The sequence below is a fragment of the Sturnus vulgaris genome, chromosome 3 (genome assembly GCF_052056855.1).
Source record: "Sturnus vulgaris isolate bStuVul1 chromosome 3, bStuVul1.hap1, whole genome shotgun sequence".
Classification (NCBI taxonomy): domain Eukaryota; kingdom Metazoa; phylum Chordata; class Aves; order Passeriformes; family Sturnidae; genus Sturnus; species Sturnus vulgaris.
In genome coordinates, this window is record NC_142245.1 from 5,884,389 (window position 1) to 5,901,271 (window position 16,883).

Consider the following 16,883-nt stretch of genomic DNA (forward strand, 5'->3'; position numbering starts at 1 on the left):
TGCTCCTGTGGATGCAGACACAGGAAGAGCTGATGGAGAGGGAGGAAGAGGGAATATTTCCCTGCCAGGATAGCTCATGTGCACTTGTAAATGGTATATATGATATATATGCACTGCTCTGTACACAGAACTGCTGTGTTCCAGGCTGGGGGAGCAGGACACACCTCCCAAAAAGGGGCTGCAGGGACAAACCAGGCAGAGCATGCTCCTGCAGAAAGCAGAGCTGCTGCCATTCCTGCAGAAATCCCAGCTTTGGGCAATCCCATCCTGTGTCCCCTTCTGGATCTTTCCACGGTGGCTCCTGTGCCTGGCATCGGCCCCCAGACTTCCCCAGGGCAGGTCAGCAGTTCCTAATGCAGAGTTCCTGACTCCAAGGACAAGATTAACTCGTGACTTCCCCCTCCTCCCTCTTTTAATACTATTTGTAATTTTAACTCTGTAATTCTCCTGGTAGACTTTAACTCACCTTGGGCCCTCCCAAAACGTTACAGCAACACTCACATTTGGATTTTCTTTTGCTGTTTTGTTTTTTTTTTTCCTTTGGTGTTTTTTCAGCTAAAATATTTGCACATTTGAAGCAGATTGATTTTGGTATTTTACCAAAATACTGCCCACAAATTACTTTGATCAGAAGGTCCTTGCAGGTTTTCTATGGGACAGTAGATGACCAAAATTATTACTGAGCAGAAAATGGAAGAACTGCACTGATGAAGACTGTGTCCTCTTAGATGTGCAGGCAAAGCATTACAGAAGTTATTAGCCCCCAAAAATAATGATGTGAGCATATTTTAACATAGAAATGCTACTTAGAGTAGAGTTGCTTTCATTTTCAGCTTTTTTTGGCTCCACATTTTTCTTTCCGTTCAAAAAAATGTTATTTTTCACAGTAAAAATTACATAGTGGTCAATTCCTGTAATCATCTGCAAAGAAGTTACATTTATTTTTTCAAGAGCTTCAAACTGTGTTGCCCTCTGCGCTGTAATTTTCAGTGCATTTCTGAGTTATTAATGGAAGTTTTCCTGTTTCAGTGTACTTTTCATATTTCATTATCACCCAGAAGCAGGAGAATGGTAGCTTTTAGCATAGCATACCTAGCTTAAACACAGACATTCATTTCTGTCCTTAGTTTCAACATTTAACTTCCATCTGTTCTTCTCCCTTTTTTTCTTTCATTTCCCTGTTTCCGTTTTTCCTCATGCTATGACATAAAAGTGGGTGCACTGAAAAGACTGCCCTTTTTGAGGAACAGACCGAAGGAAAAAGACAAAATGAAGGCCTTCTACCGTCGCTCCATGTGTAAGATTTATGACAGTTCAGCTTCTTCTCAATGGCTACACTGGCTTCTGTTACTAATTTTTCACTAACCTCTCCCTGGACTGCGCTCTGTTTTTCCTCCTCTTTTGCGATGTGCAAGTCCTGCTACGGTACAAGGAGCTGGAGCTTTTTACTTTTTCTTTCCCCTTCCCCTTTTTTTTTTTTAAGAAAAACAAAAAAAAAAACCTTTGGCACTGAATGCTTTATGTCTGTGCAGCTGTGCACACACACGTTGCCGTGCACATGCATATAATCCATTCAGTGCCTTGTGACTGCATATATTTGTATACATGGCTGTCTATATACACATGGCCCCATGTGTATATGAATTTACAGTGCACTTGTAAATAGTTTTAAATGACACGTTTCATAAGCCTTTTGTTAAGAAGTCACTGTAATTTTATTTATTTTTTTTTGTTTTGTTTAAAGCAAGTGTAGGAGATTGTGCAAGGCTCTCTGGTGGTCTGTCACTCTGCGAGTGTTCATCAGTTCTCGTTGCCAGAATGCTGCATTGATTTCTTTTGTTTCGTTTTGTTTTCTAATGAGGGGTGGACAGTTTTCTCGAGTGTGGGGAAGTAAAGGTGAATATCATCAGCTGTGGTATTTTTCAGATCCTCTCTCTGTTGCTCTGTAAACCCCAGTGTGCCTGCAGTAACCTGCACTGTACAAGGATCCCGTGTGAGCGCTGGCACTCCGTTCTAGGAGCACCCACCCGTTTTGTCCCCGCTCATCCCATTTTCTCACGGCAAGCGGAGCCTCTAACAGCACCTGGCGCATGGCGATCCCTGAGCGAGCTGTTCTGGGCACCTCCCTGGGCTCAGGAGCCCCAGCCCGTCCCTCTGTCCCTCTGTCCCTCCGTGCATGCGGTACCCGGGGTGTGGTTTGCTCCTGCCGGCTGCTGCGGGCGCTTTAATGCTTAGAGAACTGTGCGACCTTTGCAATGCCAATTAACAACCCCAGCAGGTTCATTGCCCGCGCTGATCATTTGCTTTCATTTGCATCCCAGCCATGAATGACCTGGTGCAGTCCATGGTCCTGGCAGGAGGACAATGGACAGGTAGTTCTGAGCATCTGGAGGGTCCTGATGATATATCCACGGGTAAAAGGAGGAAGGAATTGGGAGCTATGGCCTTCTCTACTACGGCTATCAACTTTGCCACTGTCAACTCCTCCACAGGCTTCAGATCCAAGCAGTTGCTAAATAATAAAGGTATAGGTAGAAGCTTTTTGCACTGTGATATTTGCACTATGTGAATATTAATGTTTTAAGTTTTTCATTCTTAATAACTGAGTTGCAGTGCTCAGATAATGAACTGGTTTAATAACTGCAGTTATAAAATGTTTCAAGATTTTTCCTACAGAATGTTTCCTAAGTAAAAATGGATTGCTTTGAAAAATACTTTAATTTTTACCGTTTTACCAATTATAAGTATTTTAATAATCTTTCCGCTTTATTTTATTTTACATCTTCTTTTATGTCTCTGTGTGTAGATACTACATCCTTTGAAGACGTAAGTCCACAAGGTATTAGTGATGATTCTAGTACAGGATCGAGAGTTCATGGTAAGACGTGAGCTTTAATGAAGTGAATTAAGGATGTCTGATGTGAATGTTAATGAATTTGTGAAAATGCAGTGAATGGCGTCATTGCAATGAGCATGCTCTCTCTGATTTTCATATCTCTGAAATGTATCATTCCTTCAGATTCTCCTTTCTCTCTTAACTACTCCATCAGACAGATGTTCTGTATCTCTGGTAGGAAGTATTTGTGAAGTGCATCTGAACAGGACCAAAACATTTGCCCTTTTAGTGGGAAAATGTTTTAACTTCCATTCGGAGTTAATAGTAAATAAAGGAAGTTAGCATTTCAATCTTAAAAAATCAAGTCCAAATCTGGCCTGAGTTTTCAGTGTTTATTGTTCAGCGAACCCCAAATTTGCCATGTGCTGTAGTTTATAAACTCATTACATGTTCCTTCAAGCAAAGCTTTGAAGTGAAAAATAGCCTATTAATAGAAGTGAAGCTTTAACTGTACTATAAACATTTACAGTGAGTACAAGCAGCAGACATTTTGGAGGCTCCTAACAGTGCATTTCCCTTGTATTGGCTTAGGAGTGCAGGACTTTATCTGTGCAGATGCTCTTGCTCCTCCTGTCCGTGGCATTCCAGCCCTGTGCAGGGTTCCCTGTCAGATCTGTTGTAAGTGACCTGAGCACAGCAGCCCCTGCATGCCCCTGTCTGAGCCCTGCTCTCCCTCTGAGCTCTCCGTTTCAATTCTAAACTACACTCTCTCTCTTTTCCTCTGCTCTCTACCTCGCTATTCCTGTAGTGCCCTTTTCCAAAGTGTCCTCTTGGACCGCCTGGAAATTCCTTCGCTTTCTGATCTGTAAGAAACCACTTTGTTCCCATGGGCATGTTGAGCCTGGGAGGTCGTGCATGATCCTCTGAGCATTCTGTCAGCAGAATGTGAAGGTGCAGTGTCCTCTGCTAAAATGTTGTTCATCATGGTGTCTCCTAATTTTCCATTCAGCTTCCAGACCAGCCAGCCTTGATAGTGGCAGGACATCCACTAGCAATAGCAATAACAATGCTTCACTCCATGAAGTCAAAGGTATGCTGGGGGTGAATTCACATCCGTGCTTCATTTCCATTCTTTTCTCTGTAAGATCATCTGTAGAGGTTCAGAAACCCCCACAACCAAAAAAACTCCCACTGCACAGCACAGCATGTGCTTCCTTGAGTGTTTCACAGCCTTCCTTCCCCACATTAGAAGCACAGGTATTTTATGGTTTTAATAAGTATTAAAAAAAGGGTGATGTTAATTTTTAAGTTACCAACTATTTTAAACTAAACCTAACCTGCATAACGTCATTACAAAATAAGAATTCCCCCCCAAATTACTTTAAAAGCTTTTTAGGCTGAGAAGTTGCTCCTTTTTTTTTTTCCTCCAAGCATCCTCCTGCACTGCATTGCCACTGTGAGCTGTGTGCTGTACAACTGCACTTGTGATTCATGCTGGAAACCTTTCTGTTTTGGTTTTAATAGATTATTAACATCCCTGGATTTATCAGTATTCTCTAAATGTTCTGTGTGAAGAACCCTGATATATTTTTGTATCTCGTGGCTTTTTTAGCTGGAGGCTGTTGTACAGACTAGACTTGAGCACTGCCAGCTCAAGACTTCATTTAATGTTCATGGCTTTCATCACTTAAATGGTGTCTGCTTGTTTGGAAATTTAGGAATGAATGCTAGCTGAATATTTTTAATAGTTTATTTTAGATCTGTTACATTGCTCCCTTCTGTAAAAGATCCCTTGAGGTCCTCCTCACCCCAGTGTCTATACCGGATTAGGCATTTCCACCATAAACAGTTTATATTGGTTCAAACTTCATTTCACATCTTAGGAGTGACATGAAGCTGGAAATACTTCATTATCCATCAGTATTTTCAAGCAATTCATGGTTACTGACAAATAAAATGAGCTGGTGTTGTGGAATTTATTTTGCATCTAACACCATGTGCTTCCTTCAGGTCCCAGTTGTAACAAACTAGGAGTCACAGCAGGAATTTTTGGAGAAGCAGCATTCCTTTTTCTTTCCCCTCAGTCCTTTGTATTTCCTTTAACATTTAATTACCCTGTGCCTCTCAGTGATGCTGAACAAGAGTGGAGATGTCTCTTGGAATATAATATTATGTAGGTGGAGGCCCAGATTATAAGTGAAAGCTGTTTTTTATTTTAAAAAAATCATGCCATGTTTGAGGAGCTGCAAAAGGTAAGTTAGGGGAGTGCAGTTTTACAGAGTAAAAAATAACAACTGGACTTTTTTTTAGTCCTTTTAAATGCAATGAATGTTAACTGAATCTGGTAACATTGCAGATTGGAGTGGGGTTATACAGGGTGACAGCTCTTGGGTCTATTTCTGATGGAAATATTTGCTGCCTTCCCCCCAAAGCAGGTGCAGTGAACAGCCAGAGCAGGCCCCAGAGCCACAGCAGTGGGGAGTTCAGCCTGCTCCACGAGCACGAGGCCTGGTCCAGCAGCAGCAGCAGCCCCATCCAGTACCTGAAGGGTCACACCAGGTCCAGCCCTGTGCTCCAGCACAGGACACCTGAGAGCTGTGGCAAACACACCAAAACGGGCTCCCCTGGCAGTGAAGTGGTCACCCTGCAGCAGTTCCTGGAAGAAAGCAACAAGAGCAACTCGAGTGAGGTCAGTCTGAGACTGTTTCACCACGCACTGAAATCTGTGGGCTCAGAATGAGTGCAGGGCACAGTGAGTGGAATTCCTTGCAGGTTTCTTGGAGCTGTGTCACACCTGCAGTGAGGGGTCTCCTGATGCACTGTCCAGTTCCACCAGCAGGAAATCTGGAATTCTGCAGCCCTGTGGTCCCTGGGTTGGGTAGGAAAGTTGACCAGTAGTGACAAAGCTGTCCAGTGTGTGAGACTGCAGGCTTGGAGTGGGCTCAGCCTTCTTCCAGTCCAGCAGCAGCTGTGTCATATCTGTCCTGCATCAGCAGCAAGGAACATGTTGGATTTCATTCCCTGAGCAGACTCTTGTCTGCTTCAGTTTCATCTTCTTAACAAGACTGGAAAACAAAAAGTGACCTTGGAGTTTATTGAAATCTGAGAGGAGTAATGTGAAGGGAATATTTCTGTGAATCAGTGGCAGTTTCTGAGAAGCCCCAGATCACCTCATTTCTGCTGGTATTCCCGATTCTGCCTCCCTGCTTCTTGAGCAGATCTGCCCAAACTCCTGTAGGCTGTCCTGCTGTAGGATAAACCACTGTGACTGGGGCCTCTCAGGAGTGAGGATCCAGGCTTGTCTGGGGCAGGTGACACAGATCTGGAGAAGATTCTGCATTTTTTGGTTAGATACTTAAAATGGCTCTCACCTGTGGTCTCCTTGAGAAGGATTTTTGGCGTTTAAGCACTAGACAATATTCTTCTGGCAATACAAAATAAGAAACCCCACCTAAGTCATCAAGCCAGGCACACTGCTGTTCACAAATCCCAGAATCCCTTTTCATAGACCCATGCTGGGTGGAAGGGTATTCGAGGGGTTTCTTTCCACCCTTCTGCCAGAGCATTTCCCTAATGCCTTTAGCTTAATTCTTCCCCAGTTGTCTCTGGTACCATTTTGAAAACAACTGCAGTCTTTCTTCACTGAGTGTGAATATTATTCACCTAAACTCTTTTTTTTGAATTGTACAGAGAACTCTTAAGTACGCATCGTAAATGTTTAATACTGCTTTGAGACCTGAGAAATTTTTTTAAAAACCAAAAAATTCGTAGAATTGTTGTTCATTTATGTCCACAAGAATTGCAATTTAGAAGCTTGAGTTTCCTGTTTTTCCAGATGAAATCTGCAAGTGAGGAGAACCTTTTAGACGAAGTGATGAGAAGCTTGTCTGAGTCTGCGGAGCTGGCAGGGAGGGAGAAGCTGCGGAAGCAGCCAGGGGCTGGCTGTGGGATCGTCAGATCCCTGAGTGTCAGGAACACGGTGGATTTCTCAGATGGACGATCCCTTAAACCAGAGCAGCTGGTAAGGCCCAGCCTCCGGAAGGCTGAAGATCTCTGCTTCAGCAGCTCTCAAATCAAATTCACCCCCGGCGCCCCGGGGAAGGCGCGGTCCGTGAAAGAAAAGATCCAAGCAACCGTGAGCCAGCGACAATCCAGGGACTGCAACCCCTACGCCACCTTACCTCGTGCCAGCAGCGTGATTTCCACGGCAGAAGGAACCACCCGAAGGACAAGCATCCATGATTTTTTGTCTAAGGACAGTAGGCCGCCCGTGTGCGTGGATGCAGCCCCGGCCGACAGGAGTGCTCCGCCCAGCTCCAGTGAGTACCCGGCACTGCGGGTGTCCTCTCCTTGTGTTCACTGTGTGCCTGCCGGGGGGGAGGCAGCTCCCTCGCAAACACCGCGCCATGTAGGAGCTAACTGCGAGCTTCCCAAGCCTTCCAGGATGGAAAGGCCAGGTTGTCGTGAGAGGACTGTGCCGAGCGCGCGCGTGTTCTGGGATAAAGGCAGCGGCTCTGGGAATGGCAGCGCGGGCTCCTTCGCTGCGCCCCAGCCCTTCTTATCCCTCAACACCGAGTTAGTCAGCAATATCAGTGGCTTGCCCCCGAGACCCGCCTCCAAAGCAGCTGATCAGGCTAACGTGTCAGCCTTTAGGTCAGTGCTGAGGAGCCAGGAACAGCCTTGTGCTGCTCCAAAGGCTCCCGGGGACCCGCGGGCAGACCCTGTCCCTGCCTCCGGCTCCGGCGAGGCACAGTCCCCGCTGCTGGTCTCGGAAGATAACCAGACCCTGTGGTATGAGTATGGCTGTGTATGAAAGAAAGTTGTGCAATTAAACACATATGCACCCAACGTGCCATAGAGGTGTTCTCCATGTCCACTGGATGAGAGAGAAAAGTCCCCTCCAATGAAGGAATCATTCCCGGTTTATCCGCGGGGCGGTTGTTCCCTGCGGGCGGCGGCTGCGGACTGTGGCATGTTTGAATGTGGAACTGTAACCCCACCAAAGCCTGCATGAAACATTAATTGCACTGTGTATATTTTGCATGCCTTTATAATACAAGCTCTTATTTTTATTTGTCACGCATTGCAAATATTTTGGTGTTTTCCTGTCGGTTACCGCTGCATGTTAAAGCAAGAGCATGGCCAGGACGGCGCAGGGAACAGCATTCCTGGGACAAGCACTGCCAGTGGTGCTCCAGCTCTCAGGGCTATCACTGGTCATCTGCTTGGAGGGAAAAAAACCTTCTTTTTTTCCTCTTCTTTCATGGAAAGAAACATTTGGAGAAATCTCAGTGTCTTTTCACCCTTTTTCACTTATGCCGTGTCGTGGCATAAATGCACGAGGAGTAAGTGCCAATAATCCGAATAATTCAGTGCCTCTAGTTTGCACGGTAAATCTTAATTACTGTCCATACTGAGCAGTAAACACACAGACCATTCATAATCCTAAACAGAAATGATAATTCTTACAAAGAGGTGATAAATAGTCACATGATACGCAGCACTTGTCATGAAAAAATGACCTTTTCCACCTTTTCCCTTTGGTCTGCTTTGTCTTTCCAGTCGTGGGTACAACTGTGGTGAAGTGTTTGCTTTTATCAGGGGTCCAACAACAGCTCCTTGTGAGGTACAGGAATAAAAAAAAACTGCCTCGAGTATGGTGGAAATTCATTTTTTCTTGACAATGGGAAGTACCACTGATATAGTAGAAAGCAAATGGTGTAACAAAATAACAAAATGTTAAGTTAACATATTTAAATAAAAGAAGAGATAACAAAGTTGCTTGCAAGGTTATGGGAGGATATGAATCCTTCAGCAAATAACTCCTTAAATTCCAGATGAGCAGCTAAAGAGAAATGTTGAAGAGTAATTACTTAATGTGCCACTGTTTCTCCACCTGCTTGAAACTTCTTAATAGTAATTTTAAACAGAGTTTAAAGTTGTATCAGATTTAAGCTGTAATTACACAAGGCTTTGGACATGAGCACTTCTTTACAAGAGGACATTGGTTATGCCAGCTGTGGGAAATAAAATACATTACCAAAAATTTGAATGACAGTATAGCTAGAGGGAAAATAATTAAAATTGAAAATATATATTGAAAACAACACGTCACATTCCATTTTGTACAATTGCATTTATTCTGCCAGCAGTTTAGTGGCAGTCACAGAACCACTGTGTGGGCTGCACTTTTAATTCCTTAGTGCTTATTTAAGGAGGGGCAGTGAATCCATGGCAGAGCAGCTGATATGCCATGTGAGAGTCTGGAAGGGCTTTGTTCTGTATGGGATGGGAAGCCCTCATTTTGGAGGATATTGAATGTTTGTGGAGAATAAAATGACTGTTTGAGGATGTGACACTGTCCTTCCCCAGGTCTGCACATTGGGCTGATAAATCTCTCCCTTCTCCCAGTGCTGGGTCAGTTATTGCTGTCCCCTCTGGAACTATCTCAGCAGCAAAAGAATGAGAAATCTGGGGTATATAACCTTCATTTCACACACATTCCCTCTCACAGAGCAACACCAGTGTTCTGGGCTTGGGTCGTGCCATTTGACTCCAATTCCTCTGCAGTTGTGTTGGGATTAGGTGGGAGGTGAGAGTGCCAGTATCCCAAGCAAAGTGTGCACAAGGCATTCTGCAATTAATTATTGAAGGAATTACAATCCCAGCTCTGAGAGCACTTCATACAACCTGGTCTTGTGCTGCCAGGGCCTGGCTTTTGCTCCCTGTGCCTGCAGAGACCCTGGTCAGAACAAGGTGGAGCTGCTCTAGATCAGCTCTGGCTGCAGAAGTCTCGGGTGTGCTGTTGCATTTTCCTCTTGCTTAGGTCCTCACACAGTCACACCTACAAAAACTTCCAGTATTGTCCCTCTCAAACCCCAATAGAATAGCCAAGCACGAGTGTCCTGGAGCACTAGTGCCTCCAGTCTGCTGGAGCTGGAGACTAACCTTGTCCAGCTCCCTCTGCACTGCTTTATACATTTGCAATGAATTGAATGACTTGAGAATGACTTGTTTTGCTCCACTGAGTTGGGCAGCAGCAGAAGTGTTCTGCAAGGGAATGTTTAGTGACTCTGAACAATGACTTACCAGTATTTGTTTGTTACATAGGAAAGAAAGAAAACGTTGTCATGGACAGAAGGATCTTTTTTTATTTTCTCAACTTTTTGGTCTTTAACAAGAAGTTTGTGGATGTCTGTGTTCAAATAGTGGGAGGTTCCGTGGAATTCTTTCATTTTCCCTGCTGCTCCTCAGCCATGTGCATGGCAGGCTGTGAAACACATGGAGCCCTTGCTCATTCCTTGGATCCTGCTGCCTTGGACAGTGCTGAGTTAGGGCTTTGCATGACCCTGACAAACACTAAATATGTGGCTGCTGCCCAGAAAGGTTTTTTTTGTTCAGGCTCAGCCATTTGCTCACAGTTGAGGTTTGCCTGGCTCAGGGTTTGCTTGATGCTTTGCTTTCAGTGACTGGTGATTTCAGATGCTGCATTTTGCATGTTCAAGCTGTTGCATGCAAAGAGAGTTTTGTGGTTTGTGGAACTGAATGTGGACGTTTCTGTCAGTGTGCAGCAAGTCAAAGTCCAGTGAAAGAAGTTCTCTGCTAGGGTCAGTCAGCTGTGATGGCCCTTTTGCTTTCCATTCGTGCAGAAATGTAGGGTTGGTGCAGCTGAAGGTGACACATACCTGACTGTGGCTTTAGGAATGACAGCTGGCTGTTGTAAATGCTGAGATGAATGTCAGTGAGTGTAGCTGAGCAGGCACTTGCTGTGAGTTTCTTCTGTCCCTCTCCTCTGTCCTTTCCTCTTAAAAACAGCCAGAAAGTGTTTATGTATCCTTTTGCTCTCCTAGTGAGTAGAATGTGTTTTGATGCATGAGGGTTTTTTTTTTTCTTTCATGTCCTGATAAACACAATGAATAACCTGAAATGCTTTTCTCTGCAGATGTGGAAGCTATCCCAGAAAGCAGAAATTCAAAAAGCAGGTCTAGGGAGCAACAAAGCTCCTAATTCTATTACCCACTACCTGAGCTGTGGGCCAAGTGGTGAGTTTCCTGCCCAACCTGTAAATGAGATGAATTTCATTTACAACAAACTAACAGCATTCCATCTCAGCCCCAGAGCACATTGCATTAACCAGATGTAAATCCTGCTTGCTTACCTGGCTTCTCCCGCGCTCACTCCTTAGGCCAGGAGGGTCTCCAGAGCTCTCCAGAGCTTCTTCCAGGGGCAGGGAACCTCATCCTGCTCAGCCTTTTGCCTGTAAAAATGACTTTTTTTTTTTTTATTTTTCCAATCTCCTGAAGAAGAAAGTTCAAATAAACCCCATTAAGAAATAGTACTGGAGTCAGTTTTTAGACAGGGAGAGGTAAATCTGAAAGAATAGCTGAACAAAAGTCAGAGTATTCAGTACCCCATGGAATCTGCCTTTTTATAAAGCTTGTTTTTGGTGTTCTGTCCTCTTCTCAACTTCCCTGAGCCCCTTTGGTGCATGCTGTTAGTGCTGTTAGTGACTGAACTCTGTGTGTTGTGCCTCTGCACCTGAAGCTTTTTCTTACATTCTTTTCTCTTTCTGCCTTTCAACTGAACACAGAGAGAAAAGTGTCCTTCAGTATCTCAGTGTGAAGCCTTTATATCTGAAGTAACAAGACAGCGACTGTAGGAATCATTAATAAAAATTAAGGGATTTTTTTTACATTCTTCGTGACTAGAGCAGGCAAGAAATAAAAACCTACCTACCTACCTTCCTTCCTTGAATCAAGGAGCTCTACTGGAGTCTACTGCCGAAAATGTGTAGATGGTCTTAGGAATTATTGCACATTGCACTGTTAAGATCTACTGAATAAAGGACAGTTCTCATCTCCCTAAGGACCAAGGATTTTAAGGTCTCAAGAATTACTCCAGGGGAAAAAAAAACAAACAAACAAAAAACAAAGCAAAACTTCTTTCATCTTCTGTTTTTGAAATTAGCCACTGATTTGCTTAAGCTTCTGCTAATAATTAGCCAAACCCCCCCCAAACTAGCAGTTTCTATTTACTTCTGTAAATCTAAAGGAAATGCTGTAGAGTTTTGTTGAAATGGACTGTACATACAGATACAAAAACCTCACAGCTACTGGCACTTCACTGCCTTATTTGGTTAGCATAATCTGCATGAAATTGCTCTTAAGAAAGTTTATGCTGATTTTTGTTGCATACTGCAAGAGAAAAATTTGTTTACATCCATGGAAAAGCTCGGTAACTAACAGAAGTGGGAGTCATGGGATAATGGTATTATAGAGACATTGTTTGTCCTTTGTGTTTTTCACATTCCCCAGTTACTCTGCATATGTATGTTCAGATGTTTCTGACAGGAAACTGTCTGGTTTTTCTTCAACTTTTATTTTAATATAAGGCTGTTTTCCACGAATGCCATTTCCAGGATAAGACTGTCTTACGATGTTTGTGTATTGACTAATTTTTTCTTTTTTTTTTTTTACTGTTTGTCTTTTGACATGAGCTGATTGTGGCTTAGGAGGTTTCTTGATGGCAAAAAGAAATGTAAATAATATCATATGCATTTTATAATCAGTTCCCTCTAAGGTTATCTTTTACTAGATACATTTTTTTCATTATTGGTTTATATTAAAGTCAGCAAATGTTACTGGTACATTTGGTGGTTGCATATATTTGTCTGGAAAGATTTGCAGCGAGCTCAGAGGGAGTGGACAGGAACTGAGCCCCAAAATGAGAGGTTCTATTTTATTAAAGCAAATAAGCACATTCCTGTTCCTCATATGAAGGGTTGAGTTCCCTGTGTCACCTCCCAGTGTCCAACAGGTGCTTAGTGTCACCTGCAGCTTCCTCAGGTGAGCCCCACTGCTGAAAGCAGTTCAACAGATTCAAAAGCTTGAAATCTTCTCAAAAAGGGGAAAAAAGAGGCATGCACAATAAGCTTTAGAAGAGGAAATTTTCTGTTTGCTTTCTTAAAATGAGTTTCTTCTGAAATTTTTTTGGTGATAAGTGGGCTGAAGGATGTGTACTGAGGGCACAGTGGGTATGACAGGCAGTTCAGATGCCATAAAGGTTAGGGAGGTGTCTCCTGTCAGGGCCTGTGCCTGCCTTCTCCTCTCTCCCTGCTGCCAGGGACTGGTGCAGCCCAGGCCCCCCAGCCTGAGCCGTTTGGCACATTGAGCCAAGAGTGGAAAGTGCAGTGCCAAATGCTGCCCGTGCTGCCGGGATCTGAGTGGGGGCCTGTGCCTGGGGACACCCTCACTGTCACTGTCACAGCCCTGGCACACACCTAGAGCACTGCTGGGCAGGTGTGACTGCCCCCAGCACACCTGGATGTGTCCTTTCCATCCCACAGGGATCCCTCCTGTCCACTGAGCAGCTCAGCTCTTCCCAGGCTCTTTGCTTTGCTTTGCTTTGCTTTGCAGAGAAGTTCACGTGGCTCTCGGTGCTCTGCAAATTCCCCTTTTTCCCTCTTCCTTTCTTAACCTTCCCAGTCTGTGCCCTTGAAGGGAAATTAAAAAAAATCAAATTTAACTTGGGAGCAGCTTCACAGTTCTACTCTGGGTGCCAGGGAAGCCCAGGGGCAGCTGTGGGACCACAGGAGCACACACCCCCCCTTTGTACCCCAGGAACCCCAAACCCAGCACTGCCAGTTCCAGGTTACAAAGGAGGTTCTCACGCCATACAATGTCTGTGTTCTATTTACTTTCCTGATAGTCTCTGAGGATTTAGTAACATTCCCAACACCTTTGATTATTGTTATTATTTCTCAATTTTGTCCAGGACATGATGCAGCCTAACAAAGGAGCTCATGTGTGGTTTTTAGGGGTAGCTGATGATCTATATGTAAATAATGCTTTGATATTAATAAAACTGCCTTAAAGGAATGTACCAAGGTGTGAAACGGAACTTAAAAAGCTCTTATTTAAAACTGTAATTTCCTTTACATATTGATTTTTTTAATGTTTGCCATTGTATACATTTATTAATGATGTTATTAAAATGCCAAACCAAATAATTTTTATTCTTATTTTGTGTGTGTATATTTATACACACTTTTTCTGGAAACTGATGTTACTGGAAGGGTATTGGTGTCGTGGTGATGTGTGCAGTGAGTATTTCTTCTGGAGGGAAACTGATAAAACTGTAGCAGAATTTCTCTGGACCACGTGTAGTTTGTTCTGTGTGATTTGTGTAAAGCTGGGTAGCTTTTAACTGTACACTATTTTGATACTATTATTAAAAAAAAAGACACTGATTTCATAAGTAAATGCAAAAAGAAATCATTCTAGATTTGCCAAATGTAGTACTTGAAGCCTGGCAGTTATTTTTGCTGACATGAGTCTCAGGATCCCTTCTGAGGATGAAGTTAGTCACACTTTAGGCAGTGCAGATTCCAGGATTGTGCACGCCCTTCAGACAATTTGTCGCATTTAAAACATTCCAGATTTAAAAACCTTGGCAAGTTAAATGTAATATTCTTTTTGGGGGTATTTTGGGGTACCACAAAGAAAAAACTTCCAGGGGAAGGGAGAGTGAATGGCAGAGAGAGAAGCAAGATAAATACTGCTTTTAAAGACACATCCTAATGTTTCAATGGGGTGCATTTGTCAATCCAGAGCTCATTCATCAACCCAGTATTCCTAAATACCAGATGTTCCCTTCAGGCTAGAAAATCTCATTTATTTGGGCATCTCTCTAGTGCCTCTTCCTACAGCTGCAGCATTTTTTGGTCACTTCTTTCCCGCTGGACACGACTGCCAGGATGGATGGGGTTGGTCTGTGTGTGGCAGAGGTGGAGAACCCAAACTGCTGCCTGGTGAAGGGTTCTGTCACTAAGACAGTGCCACATCCTTCCCAATGAAGGAGACCATGGCGAGGCTGTGAGGGAGGGAACCTGCCTTAGTGTAGATGATGATTTTTCATACTCAGTTTATAGGAATTGTTCATTTTGTTGATCACAAATCCTTCTACATGTTTTTAATTGATGTTTTGGTTTCAGTTCATCCCAGCCTGTGCTGATGCTCTTGCCCCAGTGGCATTGTTTGTAGTGACATTTTCCTTGGGCTGCATCCAAAAGCCTTCACCCCCATCACCTCCAGATTCCATCCCTCACTCACTGCTCCCCTGGCTTTGGGTTTTGGGGGTGCCCATTGCCATGGGACGTTTACTGGACTTGAGGGAGTTTCTGCTGCTTCTGTCTTCAGCACACCATGATTGAAAAATGACAATCAAATGTATTTCCTGCATTTCCTGTAGTGTAAGTGAGTTGTATTTTTAGGTAAAAAGAATAAAAAGAAAGCGATGTGTAGTAGGGCAGAAATGGGTGCAGGTATTGATCTAAAACTTGGAATTTGTTCTTTCCTAGTGATGTCAAGTTTAAACCTTCCAGGCCAGTCCCATGCCTGGGAAATTTTAGTTTTATCCAGTTACTGACAAACACTATAATAGTATTTAAATAATGCCTTTTCTACTTACTAGCTACTTAGTGGTAGATTGCAAAATGTCTTTTTAAGAACGTTGTTAAACTTCTAATAACTGAAAGGCAGTATTTTTTCTCACCAGATCATACAATACAAACTTACATAATTGAAACAAATGAAAAAGGAGTAAGCCATTTTTTTTTCAAATTTTATTTGTAATGAGATTTTTCACCAGTTTTGCTCTGCAAAATCTATGAGTAGTAGCAGGAAAATGAACTTCCTCTACTTAATCTCTTCATCGAAGTGTACAATGATGGGCTCGTGGCCTGTTGATCTCACAAACTTCAGGAAGTCGTCGGGGCTCAATCCCATGGTTGCAGAATTTGTCATTGGATGAAAATAAACCTTTTCATGGCCCCCTTGGAGCAAGGCAGCGTCCAGCACCAGCCTCACATCTCCCTGGTCACAGAAGAGGGCGAGCGGCGTGGCACAGCCCTGACCCACTCCGAGTTTTTCCAGCATGGCATTTTCATCAGCAAACCTCAGGTTTCCGCTTCCAACGCCCAGTTTTTTACCAAGTTCGTTTAGATTGACCTGCCTGTTGTGCAGGACCGTCACCAGCCAGAACCCTTTCTTCTTTTTGTCTTTAAGAAACAGGTTTTTACTGTGACCTCCTTTCATGTGTTGGACGTGGGGCATCATTTCTTCAACAGTGAACACCTGGAAAACAGCACCGGTGCGGTGTTAGACTCTATATCCCATTAGATTCCCAGCCGTGTGCTGGCACCTACTTTTGTTAAATAATTTAGAAAACACTGAATGTTCTACTCGGCCTAAAAGCTGTATCCTTTTATGAAGGAGTTTTACCAGAACACGAATAAAATGTGACGAACTGCTCCGGCACACTTTGCAGAATCTTTTCTGTCTCGTGTGTCTCGCTTTAAAGGCAGCGCTGGGAGCGCTCCCGTTCGCGGCTCCACACGCTTGGAATGACGTGGCTGGAAAAATTTGGAAAGCATCTTGGATCTCCTCAGACTACGGGGGGAAAGGGGGTTGATCTGGAGCCAAAGCGACCAAAAAATGTCCCCAAACATTCCGCCAGGCCCCGCCAGAACTTCCACATCGGTTCTTGTGGTAAACCCCCTAAAACCTCATCCCTCAGCCCTGATCCCGCTGTGGCAAGGCAGGGCTTTGCTCCCGGATTTCCGGGGGGCTGCCGAACCTGGGGGTGCTCGGCGGTGACGGTGGCGATGCCCAGGTCCCGCAGCCGCCGCTCCAGCTGCTCCCGCAGCTCCGCCGCCATCGCTTCCCTTCCATTCCCCGCCCTTCCCGCTCCGCCCCGGGCCCGCCCACCGGCGTGAGAGAACCGGGTTTTCAAAGCTAAAAAGAAGATCAAAATACATGATACACCCTGAAAGCAAAAACCGCATCATTTATATATTTTTAATTTTTTTGTTTATTCCAGTAGTAATCAGGAATTGCAGCTAAGGGACAAGGCCAAGCATTAATGGCCGTACAGTTGGAAAATATTTCTACAGCCCAAACCATCGCCCTGACCTATGACATCAATAATTATTTGTTTTCAGTTTGCCCTTCAGAAAAACGGGCGATCTGTAATAAGCTTTAAATTAAAA

General features: G+C 43.9%; 2 protein-coding genes across 20 annotated transcripts in view; one reads left to right on the forward strand and one right to left on the reverse strand.

Annotated features, from left to right (window-relative positions):
- Positions 1 to 16,571, forward strand: part of CCDC88A (coiled-coil and HOOK domain protein 88A) — a 65,720-nt gene extending 49,149 nt beyond the window's left edge. For 2 of the 19 annotated variants that reach the window (XM_088160775.1, XM_088160774.1), the window contains exons 27-36: positions 1,214 to 1,297; positions 2,322 to 2,525; positions 2,807 to 2,878; positions 3,428 to 3,514; positions 3,645 to 3,701; positions 3,846 to 3,926; positions 5,269 to 5,525; positions 6,672 to 7,155; positions 10,779 to 10,878; positions 11,427 to 16,571. In XM_088160775.1, the coding sequence (XP_088016901.1) occupies positions 1,214 to 1,297; positions 2,322 to 2,525; positions 2,807 to 2,878; positions 3,428 to 3,514; positions 3,645 to 3,701; positions 3,846 to 3,926; positions 5,269 to 5,525; positions 6,672 to 7,155; positions 10,779 to 10,843 (1,391 nt within the window). In that variant the 3' untranslated portion in view covers positions 10,844 to 10,878; positions 11,427 to 16,571. Of the gene's footprint in view, positions 1 to 1,213; positions 1,298 to 2,321; positions 2,526 to 2,806; positions 2,879 to 3,427; positions 3,515 to 3,644; positions 3,702 to 3,845; positions 3,927 to 5,268; positions 5,526 to 6,671 lie in introns of all 19 variants that reach the window. The other 17 variants (XM_088160778.1, XM_088160781.1, XM_014895130.2 and 14 more) reach the window with 14 other exon arrangements.
- On the reverse strand, positions 15,441 to 16,569 carry LOC106865151 (prolyl-tRNA synthetase associated domain-containing protein 1-like). Its single transcript, XM_014895025.2, has 2 exons — positions 16,472 to 16,569; positions 15,441 to 15,969 (listed from the first exon to the last, which is right to left on the reverse strand). The coding sequence occupies exons 1-2, from the start codon at positions 16,550 to 16,552 to the stop codon at positions 15,532 to 15,534; spliced, it is 519 nt and encodes a 172-aa protein (XP_014750511.1). The 5' UTR covers positions 16,553 to 16,569; the 3' UTR covers positions 15,441 to 15,531.
- Positions 16,572 to 16,883: the final 312 nt, after the last annotated feature.

What these genes read in the sequence shown, in the direction of transcription:
- LOC106865151 (XM_014895025.2), bottom strand. Translation starts at nt 16,552, where the DNA reads ATGGCGGCGGAGCTGCGGGAGCAGCTGGAGCGGCGGCTGCGGGACCTG. An exon ending in TCACCGCCGAGCACCCCCAG is followed by an intron (nt 15,970 to 16,471) that starts GTTCGGCAGCCC and finishes GCTGTTTTCCAG; the next exon opens with GTGTTCACTGTTGAAGAAAT.